Source organism: Natrix helvetica (assembly GCF_964273705.1).
Source record: "Natrix helvetica genome assembly, chromosome: 7".
In the NCBI taxonomy this organism is placed as follows: domain Eukaryota; kingdom Metazoa; phylum Chordata; class Lepidosauria; order Squamata; family Natricidae; genus Natrix; species Natrix helvetica.
In genome coordinates, this window is record NC_138558.1 from 56,326,982 (window position 1) to 56,340,266 (window position 13,285).

The following is a 13,285-nucleotide window of genomic DNA, read 5'->3' on the forward strand; positions in this document are numbered from 1 at the left end:
TGTTCAACATGTAAGTATCCTACACATCTTAGATAATTTACCTGGTATCATACCAATAATTCATCATTTTTAAAAAAGTGTTTTTTGCAACTTTTTAATTTTTATTTAAAAATATTTCCCAAAAGGAAAAAAATATAGAAAACCAAATAAAGAGAACATTTAAAAAGTAATTTAAAAAGACACAAACACACATATATATTATCTCCCCTAACTGAATGCTGATAAATACATTTCAACAATATTTGTTTACTCTCCCCCCCCAGAAAAGCAGACCCACCCCTTATAAACTTGTAACTTATTTTTAGAAAAAGATCTACCGTATGTCTTTCAAAAAAGTATATATTCTTTGAAAACAATTTTCATATATCTACAAATTCAAACTTCATTTCAAAAATATTTTCAGTGATTTCCTTTGTGTTAATTTAATTCATTTTGCAGAGGTTCTGTGTTTTTCTGGGCAAATTACTCCAGTCCAATCTCCCAAGAAACATAATATTCATAGGATAATTCTATATGTTTTTCTATAAATCCCTTGATAAATGTAGTTTAGTTATCCTTTGTTATCAACTGTAACAGATCTCTCTTAACTGATTCAATCGCTGCTGCCGTTATTGATGCTCTGACATTCTTCCCCAATTGTTCAGACATCCTTTGTAAAATCTCTGGCATAATATTTTTTTGGGGTTAATTTCCTGTAAATGATCCTCTTCTATCTTCAGTAATTTTGCTCTTTTTTCTGGTAGTAGCCATTTTTCTTTGCTTAATTTATAATCCAGGAAATGGACATAAAAAGTAAAAGAGCGTTCATTGTGTATCATAATTTTTATAGTCATGCGGTCTATTGTAGTTTCCATGTTCCCTTATTCTTCATTTAGCAGTCATCCAATTGTCTTCTACAGCAAATTTAAACAATCTTCTTTCCGGTGGAGGTATGTTAATTAATTAATCTGTAAGTACTTAAAATAAACAATGTTCCAATTTTAACTGTCACGTTTTAAACTTTCTTAGTTCAAACTTTTGACGAGTTTTTGCTTGTACTTTTAAAAAAATCAATTTAATTATTTCCTTAGTTTTTACTTTAAATTTGCCCATGGGTTGAAAATGCACTCACCACCTGGCTTAATGTGCTCTGTAACTTTAAATCTTGGTTCCAATGTGCAATAGAAAGTGCACTATCCAAACTCGGGCTCCACTAGAAGCTATGAGCTTGATTATTTCTTCTGCAACTCCCAGAATCCCTCCTGCTGATTTTGTCACAAAGCTCTGCTTGCTGCAGCACACGTGTGTAATTTCATGATTTCTTATCTGAAGCTCCAGGGGCCCAGAATCTCACTTGGCTTCCAGTCTTTGCTTCATCTCCTCACATGAAGATTTGTTAGTCTACCGTTTTCTCTATTCAGATATTCCAGTATATTTCCTTTAATGTTGTATTACTTTATATCTTAGTTCCTTCGGCTTATATTCTCTTCTAAGTTTTGAATTATGTTGCAATATAAGAACAATATAATGGATATCTACTCTATGTGTTAAATGATGCAGTATAAGGACAGGAACAGTATAATGGATATTTACTCTATGTGTTAAATGACATTCATCTTTTATCCTAACCTTGCCCATTTATTTGTTTGATTTTCAAACGATTCCCTGCAAACTGCTTAAAATTCAAACATGGCTTTAGAAATGCATTAACTACCGTATTTTTCAGAGTATAAGATGCACCTCCCCCCCCCAAGAAGGTGAAAATCTAGGTGCATCTTATACACTGAATGCAGCATTTTTGGCCTAGCGAAACCCCACCCACTTTGCAAAAATGGACATTCAGAGGGTTCGGGAGACTTGAAGAGTGCTCCTGGGGGCTGGGGAGGGCAAAAACAAGCAAAAAATGGACAGTTTTGCTCATTGTCCCCATCTCCAGGAGCACAATACAAGCCTCCCTGTCAGCCTCTACTTTGCTTGCTTGCTATTGGCTTGCATAGTAACGGGGAGGGTGGGGGTTTATGGTATTTGGGGAGGAATTACTAGGTATTGGAGGAGTTATCACAAAGGGAGGTTTGTTCTCATCATCTTCTGCACATGCTGATGGCTCGTGTTTGGGCTTGGTCAAGGTCAACTGTCTCTGCACATCAACTGAATGAGGCCACTTAGAGATGCACCCCACACAACACCTTTGAGAGCTGGATATTGGATATTGGGTTGGGATAACTAGGGGAGGGTCTTGGGTAAACGTTTGATATGTACAAGTTTGTGCTTTTTTGCTTCAGATCTTGCTTCACTTTAGCTGTTTTCATTTCATGTCCATAAAAGTACCTTTTTCTCTATTCAAATGGAGTTAGGGTTTTAATTCTTGAATACTGAATGAGGCAAACCTGACATTAAGCAAGATCCCTTCACAACCATCCTGGAGTGAAAACTTTTGAGAGGGTTGTTCCCACTATATCTAACCCCTACAGCGACCAGGAGGACATGGAGGCTGCTGGATCCTCTCCTCCACTGGAAACAGAGTGGATGGCTGAACTGAATCTAGAAGAAAAATCGGTCCGACCTAGATGGTCTCTGGGTGTGGGACAGGTGAATGATCCTGATGAGATGCTGGCAGGAGTTACAACCACCTGCCGCTAGCAACCAGAGGTTGCCTAGCAGGAAGCCGAAAGAGAGGATCTCATGATGACCCTTGCGTTACAACTTTTGCAAGAGGCCTGGGGAAATCGTAGAATGTGTGAAAATCACGCCAAGAGGGAGATATGAAGAGTCGAGCAGGCAGAGGAGGCAGCAGATGTCCTGGCTAAGCCCAAATCGGTCCTGGGAGCTGCTTCAGGAGCCGGGCAGGCCGGGGGAGTTCCAGCCGCAGCAGCACCTCAGGCTGCCCCAAGGGGGTGGGGTAGCCCCACGAAGGCATCAAATTCCAAAGATTCCTCCTCTAGGAGTGAAGTATGGGGGAGATACCAAAGCACTGGGATTTTTTTTTTGGTTCAAGTTTGGAATTACATGCAAGAGTATGGAGAGGATTTCCCATCAGAAGCTGCCAAAGTGAGAAGCGCTACTATGGCACTGGAAGGCACCACAACTGACTGGATGGTGGCTCTGCATAACAATGATTCCCGCAGCTGAGAGATTACAACGTGTTCATGACAGCCCTGAGGGCATGCTTTGATGATCCCCTCGCAAATCGGAAAGCAAGAACCAGGATGAAAACTTTAACCCAGGGTCGGAGATCTGTGGCAGAATATCCTCAGGAGTTTCGCGAGCTAGCTGTGTATATGCGGGGGTGGTCCCAGGAGGCATTGATGGACAGCTACAAAGATGGCCTTAACAACGATGTGTGCCAGAGCTGTGTGAACAGGGGGACCTTCCGCAACCTGCAATGTTGATATGTGCTGGCTGCTGCTGTGGAAATTGACCTAGTCAGAAATCGATACCGTCGAGGCAACACTTTCTAGAGCAAAAACCTACCCCGAAAGAGGCCCCAAGAGCAGGAAAAGGGGGGTCAGCAACAAAGCCCAGAATGACGGCGTGTTTACGATGTGGAAAGGAGGGGCATCGAGCTGCTGACTGCTACTGTAAGCTTGGCCCAAAACCACCGTCGGCTAGAGGAAAGAAACCTGACAAGCAGCCAGGGTAACGCCGCGAAACAGCCCTGAAAGGTGTGGAAGTCGCTGATTTCCTTCCTCCAGGCCAGGAGGAGAGGGAACCTCTTTCTTCAGGAGAAAGTGAAACTGACTCCGATGGTGACCCCTTGGTAAGTCCTCATGCGGGCCCCATGACCATTTCAGTAGAAGTAAGTGTACCCTTCACCGGTGGCCAGGGGAAGATACTGACCCTTTTGGATTCTGGCTGCACCAGATGTGTAATTAGCCCAGAGGTAGTGGAGAAAATGGGTCTGAGAACAACGAAAGTACCCATTGCCTTTTGCCAGCTGGAGGGTAGAGATGTGAATGGGGGACCACCAAGAATCCTTAAGTTTCATCATGGCTCCAGGGATGGAACGCCCCCTCATACTGGGATTACCTTGGCTACGGAAATGGAACCCGCAGGTGAACTGGAGGAAGGGCTTGCTATGCATCCATTCCACCCAGTCGACTAAGGGGAGGGAAAGACTTCCCAGATAGCCAGAGCCGTAATAGACCTGGCAGCATTTTCGTGTGAAAGAATTGAGGGGAAGGAGAAAATTCCAAAAGAATACTGGGACCTCAGAGAGGCATTCAATGAAAGAGCTTCCGATAGGCTCCCTCCCCACTGTGCCACCGATTGCAGCATAGAAATCCTCGCAGGAGTGAAACTTCCCAAACCACAGATTTACTCGATGAACCCACGCGAACTAGAGGAATTACGCAACTTCATTGTTAAAAACCTAAAAAGGGGGTTTATCCAGCCTGCTAGGCACTGATGGCCGCGCCTGTCTTATTTCGACAGAAGATGTCTCTCTTCACTTATGTGTTAATTACAAAAACCTAAACGCCATTTGTGTGGAAAACATGTACCCTTTGCCCCTCATGAAGGACATGCTAGCTCACTTGGCCAAGGGGAAGTTTTTCACTAAATTGAATTTAAGGGAGGTGTACTACAGAGTCCGCATAAAATCAGGAGATGAGTGGAAGACCGCCTTCAACTGCTCTGGAGTGCTTCCACTTTAGAGTACTCCCATTCAGACTGCAGGGGACGCCAGCCGTTTTTATGCAGTTGATTAATGAGGTGCTACACGGACACCTGTATAAAGGGGTGTTAGTTTACCTTGACAACATCCTCGTTTACACAGAAACTCTAGAGGAACACATAAAACTTGTGTGCTTAGTCCTGAAAAATCTCAGAACCGCTGAACTTTATGCCAAATTGTCTAAGTGCAAATTCCACCAGGAGAAAATTGACTATTTGGGGTACTGCATTTCTTATGAGGGTATTGAAATGGATCCGGAGAAAGTCTAGGCTGTTACAGAATGGGTGGACCCCGCACCCGCAAGCAGCTACAAAGTTTTTTAGGATTTGCCAATTTTTATACTACCAATTTATTCCGTCATTCCCTAGTACCAAGGCCTAGTCAGCCTTTGAAGTGGACTATGGAATGCCAAGCAGCCTTTGAGAAATTGAAACAACTGTTTGCACCTGAACCTCTTTTAAAACACCCCGACATGGATGCACCATTTGTGGCCCAAGCAGATGCAAGTGACATGGCAGTGGGGGCAGTGTTTCTTCAAACGAATGCAGATGGGAACCTGCAACCTTGCACCTACGCCTCCTGAAAATTGATAGAGACAGAAAGAAGATGGGCAATTTGAGAGAAAGAAGCTTTTGCAGTCCAGTGGGCCCTACTAACCTGGTGGCATTTCCTCGAGGGGGCTAAGCACCTATTTGAGGTATGGACTGATCATAAGATCAGCTTTAAAAGCTTTAAAAATCCTGTGGAAATTGTCACCCAAACAAGTTCGCTGGGCACAGCATTTTAACCAATTTAACTTTTCGCTGAAATATCTCCCTGGGGGAAAGAACTTTATGCTGATGCCTTGTCCAGGCTACCCCAATACAACAGTGCCAGATCGGTGGTGATTCATCCAGTCATTCCTGCCAAACAACTAGCAGCTCTGGTGGTCATCAGGAGCCAAGGGAAAGCAGATTTGGAGGTGCCCACTGACTTAACGAAATGGCCGAGTGAATTTTGTGCCCTGCTCCAAGATTCCGTCAGCAAGCACACTGGCTAAACAGTTTATCCTACATGTGTATAAGTTACTCAGAGTTCCTTAATGCATTAATTCAGATAGGGGAGTCCAATTCACCTCCCTCTTCTGAAAGGAGTTCCTAGTTAGTAGGCTCCGCCCAGGGTCTAAGCTCTGCCCACCATCCACAAGCTAATGGGGTTTGTGCACGTGCTAACTCGGTTCTGGAGCCGTATCTTAGATGCTATGTCACTTGTCAATAGGATAATTGGGCTGACTTCTTGCCTTATGCAGAGGTAGCATATAATAATTCGGTATATAGCAGTACTGGATTGACCCCTTTCAAAGTAGTATTCAGCCAGGATGTTGTGCCTATTCCTGAATTGCCTCAGGAGAAACCACAGAATCTATCTTTATCTGAGTGGAATGATCAGCTACAACATTTCTGGCCTATGATTCATAAGGCCTTAGATGAGGCTCACCAAGCACACAAAAGACAAGCAGATAAAAAAGGTTGAAGCTCAAAGAATACCAGGTTGGGGATAGGGTGTTCTTGTCCGCTTAGTTTCTTGAGACTACCCAGAAGTCAAAGAAGCTTGGTCCTAAATATGTGGGTCCTTTCCCCATTGCTAAAATAGTGAATTCTGTCACAGTGCGATTGGAATTGCCAAAAACCCTTAGGAGAATCCATCCCATATTCCATGTAAACTTTCTGAAACCAGAACACACGTCTTTAATGCGTTCACCTCAACCCCCACCTCCTATTCCCCTCCTTATTGAAGGGGAACAACAGTTTGAGGTTAAGGAGATCCTGGATTCCAGGAAACATAGTGGGAGAATACAGTATTTAGTGGCCTGGAAGCATTTCCCTCCTTCCCATTCTGAGTGAGTGAATAAGTCCAATGTCACGGCTCACAAACTCTTGTAAAGGTTTCATTCTAAATACCCTCATAAACCCTAATTATGTTATATAAGTGTTTTGTTATTGTTGTTGTTGTTTCTTTATCTTTTCCTCCAAGGATGACGTCCTTTCTGGAGGAGGGCCGAATGTCAGCTCTGCTTTGCTTGCTTGCTATCGGCTGCCATAGTAATGGGGAGGGGAAGGGCTTATGCTATTTGCTAGGTACTGCAGGCGTTATCACTAAGGGAGGTTTGTTCTCACCATCTTCTGAACATGCTGATGGCTCGTGTTTGGGCTTGGTCAAGGTCAACTATCTCTGCATACCAGCTGAATGAGGCCACTTGAAGATGCACCCCACACGACACCTTTGAGAGCTGGAGATTGGACATTGGGTTGGGGTAACGGGGGAGGGTTTTGGGTAAACGTTTGATATGTACAAGTTCACGCTTTTTTGCTTCAGAACTTGCTTCACTTTAGCTGTTTCATGTTCAATAAAAGTACCCTTTTCTTTATTCAAATGGAGTTAGGGGTTTTCTTTCTTGGATACTGAATGTGGCACGCCTGAGACTCCCAAAGCCTCTGCATGTCCTTTTTTTTCTTTTTGGTGCAAAAAGCGGCCAGTTTTTGTGAAAAATGGGCCGTTTTTTGCTTGTTCCCCCCAGCCCCCAGGAGCACTCTACAAGCCTCCCAAAGCTCTGCATGCTCTTTTTTTATTTTTTATTTGCAAAAAATGAGGCGGCAGAGGGTTTGGGAGGCCTACAAAGTGCAAAACCCTTTTTTTTTTACCTCTTCAAAATCATGCTGCGTCTTCTACTCTGGTGCATCTTACAGTCCGAAAAATACGGTATATTATTTCTTGCAAGCACTGGAGCAATGTGAGGCTGAATCTAAAAGAGTGATGAGGCATAAAATTCAGCTATACAAATCTTTTGAATGAATGAATGAATGAATGAAATAGACATATACTATAGATTATTATTATTTCTTAAATTTATTTGCTAACTATCTCACCATGAGGGGAATCCATATATGGATTATGAAGATGGTTTCTTGATTTAAGCTTTGCAAGTTTTGCTAACATTTCTGTCAACTGAGTATACTGATTATCTGCTTTAGATATTAATTCAATAAATGTAACAGTTAATATTTTAATATATTTCAAACAGGATTACAGAGTAAACATCTTCTTAAGACAGAAATGGAATGATCCTCGGCTTAAATTGCCCACTGATTGGAAAGGATCTGATTCGCTAACAGTGGATCCTACCATGTTTAAATGTCTGTGGAAGCCTGATCTGTTCTTTGCAAATGAAAAGAATGCTAACTTCCATGATGTCACTCAAGAAAATATTCTCCTATTTATATTCCGTGATGGAGATGTCTTAGTCAGCATGAGGTACTTTATATATTCTACTATCCAACTTTATTGGAACTCAAGTTACAGTGCTAGTTCAAAAAGTGATTATTCAAAAAGCTGAATACTCATCATGCCTCTTCAAGCCACAAAATCAAAATGAAATGCAATATAATTGCTAGCTTAAGCGCATGTACATTTAATGTATGCACATAGTGTGGCTGCTTCTTATTTCCTAGAGAAGTATTTTATGTTATGTGTTTATGTATTTAATAAAACAGATCAAAATGCAAATAAGAAAGTGCAAGTGAATATCAAATGTGACTTGTGCTTATATACAGTATATGCATTTAAATTTTGTGTTTCTAACTTGTAGCACATTTGAATTGCTTTCAAATTTCACTTTATATTTCCAGATTATCTGTTACTCTGTCATGCCCATTGGATTTAACTTTGTTTCCTATGGATACACAGCGTTGCAAAATGCAGTTGGAGAGCTGTATGTAAATTACATTTGATATATTTTATATCTATCTATCTATCTATCTATCTATCTATCTATCTATCTATCTATCTATCTATCATCTATCTATTTATCTATCTATCATCTATCTATCTATCTATCTATCTATCTATCTATCTATCTATCATCTATCTATCTATCATCTATCTATCATCTATCTCTTATACTTAATATTTGAATATGCATGTTCAATACAATGATAAACCTTCCAATGGTGCACTCATCACTCCTGTAATAGACTTGACTTGACTCCACCTTGGTGCCTCTTCTCTTTCCTTCCATTTTCCCCAGAATTATAGAATTCGAAGGCTTTCGTGGCTACTATAACAAATACTAGTTTGTGGCATTCCTTAACTAACTTCAATGTTACCAGCACAATGGCATTCCCATTTTTTCTAAGCACATTCCAAAGCTTGACATGATCAACATAATCAAACACTTTTCTATAATCAATGAAAACATACTCACTTCCCTTTGGTATTCTTTGTATGACATATTATATATGTGTACTGTATTAGCAGTAATGTTTCATATTCTTTGGCCTTTTCTAAGCTTGAACAAGTAGCATCTCCTTTTCCATGATCGTAAGCATTATTTGTCAGTGTGTTAAATTAAGAATATTGTACAATAATTAGCACAGCATGTTCTTTGGTATTAGTATGTACAGTAGATTAACCTTTACCGTTATGTTGTCTGCTATGACATTCTCCATATTTGGTTAGAGCCTTTACTGATTCTTCTTCTGTTGCTTTCCATATTTATGTACAGGCAATTCTTGACCTACAACATTTGTTCAGGGACTGAAGTTACAGTGGTGCTGAACGAATGATAATTACATTTGGTTCTTTCAGGACCTTCATGGTCATGTGATTGCAATCTCTGCACTTGGCAAATGATGATCATTTACAATGTTGCAATGCCTGTGATCATGTGATCATCATTTGCAACCTTCCTTGCTGACTTTTTCAGAAAGACAATGGGGGGAAAAACGCCCTCTCAGCAAACCAGTAGTAAACCGGTTAGGAACCCACCACTGTGCTAAATAATAAATCATATTATAAAACATGAACACATCATTTAGAACAGCAATCCCTGCAATCCCAATTGCCATCATTAACCAAATCCTACAATCCATGAGGCAACTTCCTGTTGGTTTCCCACAACCAAGTCAGTGAGTAAAGCTGGCATAAGGGCAGTGGCCTTCAAACTTTCTGGCACCAGAGACTGGTTTTGGAAGAAAAATTGTCTTCCACAAACCAGGAGGAGAAGGAGATGGTTTCGCATGCAACCTAGATCCTGTGCAAGATGAAGCTTCATTCCCTCGCATGCTGCTTGCCCAGCCTGGTTCCTAACAGGCATCGGGCCAGTACTGGTCTGCGACCTGGGGGGGGGGGGGTTTGGGAACCCTCCTATTCATATTTTGTATACTCTCTATATACATACTGTATAATGTATACAATATATATATTGTAGAGTTAAAGCAGTGGTGGGTTTCAATTTTTTTTAGAACCTATTCTGTAGGTGTGGCCTGTTTTGTGGTGATGGCTTGGCGGTCATGTGACCGGGTGGGAGTGGCCAACTTGTAAAATGTGGTGAAACTCATTTAACAACACTCTTGCTTAGCAACCAAAATTTTGGGCTCAATTGTGATCATAAGTTCTCTTTCTTTTTCTTTCTTTCTTCCTTGCTTCTTTCTTATATATCTCTCTCACTCTTTCTTTCTTTCCTTCCTTCCTTTCTTTTTCTTCCTTCCATTCTTTCTTTCTTGTGTCTCTCTCCCTCTTTCTTTCCTTCCTTCCTCTTCCTTCTTTCTTTCTTGTCTCTCTCCACCACATACTTTCTCTTTCCTTCTTTCTCTTTCTCTTTCTTTCTTTCTCTCTCACTTTCTCTCTCTTTTTCTCTCTCCCCCTTCCTTCCTTCCTTCCATTTCTGTTTTGCCAGCTGGGAAGCTGGCAAAAAAGCCTCATTTTCCCTGCCGCCTGCAGCTCTCGGAGGAAGGAGGAAGGAAAGTGAGCCCCGAGCCTCATCTCTGCCTCGAGAGCTGGCTTCGGGGATGGCCAGCCTCTCCCATCACGCCCTTCACTCGCCTTTCATCCAGAGGCTCTCCCATGTTGCCTCCCGAGAGAAGCTGGGGAGAGATGGCAAACAGCTGCAACTCGAGGCTTCCAAGGAGGACGCTGGACACTGGGGCTGGCGATGGCTCCTGCTGCTGCTCCTTCTGCTTCTCCCAGTAATGCAGGCTTCTTGGAGAGCATTAAGTTGCAGACACAGTGGCGCACCGATTCCAGCAGCTGCATTTTCCCTTGAAATTTGCTGCCACGGCAACCCGTAGGGGACATTCTCCCAGCGGCATCTCAAGCGCTCCCACCCTTAGCCGGGAGGGAGTGAGGATACCTGGGCGCAGTTTGGCGCCTCCCAGCTCCCCTCAGATCATAGAGGGGCCTCGCGTGCCTGCTCGCTCGCATGGCCTGCATGCTTCCAGCGGGAATGGGAAGGTTAAATAAACAAATTTGGCTTCGCTTCCTTGTGCAGCAAGAGAGAAAGTTTCCTGAGACACTACTGGGAGAATGTCCCCTTCGGGTTGCAGAACAGCAAGTTTCAAGGCAAAACGCAGCTGTGTCTCAGACAACTTTCTCTCTTGCCGCACAAGGAAGCGAAGCCAACTTTATTTATTTGGTTGCTTAGTTCCTGGACCGTGGGAGGTGATCTGATGGCGCTTTTTATGCCCGCAGTGACCCATTTGGTCGCTTGTGTCTCGCCCTGCGGCTCTCACTCGAGATTCCAGCTGATTTTCTCCCAAGCAACAGCCGCTAGCACCGGAGAACCTATTGCTCCAGCCTCCCCCATCCTACTACATTAAGATCCCTTCCATTCCTGCTGGAAGCACACAGGCCACACAAGCGAGCAGGCGCCCGAGGCCCTTGATGATCTGAGGGGAGCCGGGAGGCGCCAAACTGCGCCCAACTGTCCTCACTCCCTACGGGCTAAGGGTGGGAGCGTCTGAGACGCCACAGGGAGAATGTCCCCTTTGGGTTGCCGGGACAGCAAATTTCAAGGCAAAACGCAACTGCTGGAATCGGTACGCCACTGCGCCTGCATCTTAATGCTCTCTGAGAAGCCTACATTACCGGGAGCAGCAGCAGCAGCGGCTACCACTGCCACCCCTGGTATCCAGCATCCTCCTTGGGAGCCTCGAGTTGCAGCTGTTTGTGCATCTCTCCTGAGCTTCTCTCGGGAGGCGAAATGGGAGGCGCCCCACCAGCAGAGCCTCCAGGTGGAAGGCGAGTGAAGGCTGCAGTGACGGGAAAGAGTGGCTGTCCCTGAAGCCAGCTCTCGAGGAAGGAGGCAGAGATGAGGCCTGGGGCTCACTTCCCTGCTGGACAATGGGGGAGGGCTTTCTTGTACGCCTTCGGAGAAAGAAAGAAGGCATGCAAGAAAGCCCCCCACCCACCCACTATCCAAACGTGTGAAGGAAGGAAGCTGCAGTCTCCTTTGCCCTCGGCTGCGCGACCTCCTTTGGTTCTCTGCTGCCCGAAGGAGTGAAGGAGGCAGACAGAAAATAAAAGGAGGTCGCGTAGTCGGGGCAAAGGAGCCTGTAGCTTCCTTCCTTCACACATTCGGGCAATGGGAGGGGGCTTTCTTGCACGCCTTCGGAGAAAGAAAGAAGGTGTGTGAGAAAGCCCCCCCCACTTCCTCTCAGAGGCGGGGCGATTGGTGAGACAGCCAATCAGTGAGCGTCGGGGGGGGGGGGAAGCATGGTGCGGACAGGCAGGGCGAGCAAGTGAGCAAGTGGTGACTGGATGGGCGGGGAGATGCGAGCGAGGGGGGGCAGGTGGGAGGGAGCGTTAGGGCCACTGGACGAACGGATTCCAAAAAGTACCCTAAATTTCACGAACGGGTTCTAGCGTAACGGTGAGAACCGACTGAAACCCACCCCTGATACATTTATATGTGCTTGTTAACCAAGTTTAGAAAATCTCTTCGACTAGTATAAATTCTAGTCAATTTTAGCAGAATATCCCAATTAGTGCCATGAAATCTTCCTATTAAAATTTGATATTTGTGTTTGTGTGTGCATGTGTATGTGTTTAAATAGGCATACACACAAACAAATATACAGCATTTAGTCAGCCTGCACTTCTATATGGATAGATCTGGGTGTAAATCTACTTTAAATTCTATGTTTGATTTTTCTTTGAATAAAAACCTTCATATAATAACAGTAATGTAAATTATATACAGGGCATGTGATATATTTTAACAATCTTGAATTGCTGAATCTTGAAAATCTTGAATTTTTCAAAGACACTATTATTTCCTTCAATATACATTTTCCTTTTAAACACTGAAACATTGAATACACTTAAATAAAACAATTGCCTGGAAATAGCTAAATAATAAGAAAATGCAGATGCAGATCATTAGAACAAAATTTTAAAACATACTAATTAAAATGTTTATAATCAACAATAATATTTAATGAATAACTTGAGGAAGATGCAAATTCAGTATCAAAGACTATCATAATTAGATGTTTCCTTAGGGGAAGTATAGGGGAAGCCATAACTGAAGAGTCGTTTGCTATTTCTGGTTTTCAGTTATCATTTCTTTTTCTTCTTTCTTAGCTTGGGAAGAGTGGATGGGCCACCATAATTCTAGTTTATCCAAGACAAAAATGCAATTACGTTTTAATGAGCATGGGATCTGATTGGTATGGTGCTGGCAGGGAAATGTGTAAGAAAAACATCTATTTGTGACACCACACCAACCCATGTGAATTCTAGCCCAAGTTGTGACAGAAACTTTCAAAAGTAGTATGCCATAGTGGAGAAAATCTGTCCAATAAAGAAATAATATCTAAA

The 13,285-nt window shown here is 43.0% G+C and overlaps 1 protein-coding gene across 3 annotated transcripts in view; it reads left to right on the forward strand.

The window, feature by feature from the left end:
* The window catches only part of GLRB (glycine receptor beta), a 58,402-nt gene that overhangs the window by 22,421 nt on the left and 22,696 nt on the right, over positions 1-13,285 (forward strand). For all 3 annotated transcript variants that reach the window (XR_014175870.1, XM_081959279.1, XM_081959280.1), the window contains 2 exons: positions 7,713-7,942; positions 8,317-8,399. Coding sequence is in view for 2 of the 3 variants with exons in the window: in XM_081959279.1 (XP_081815405.1) it covers positions 7,713-7,942; positions 8,317-8,399 (313 nt within the window). In the remaining variant the exon portion in view is untranslated. The remainder of the gene's footprint in view (positions 1-7,712; positions 7,943-8,316; positions 8,400-13,285) is intronic.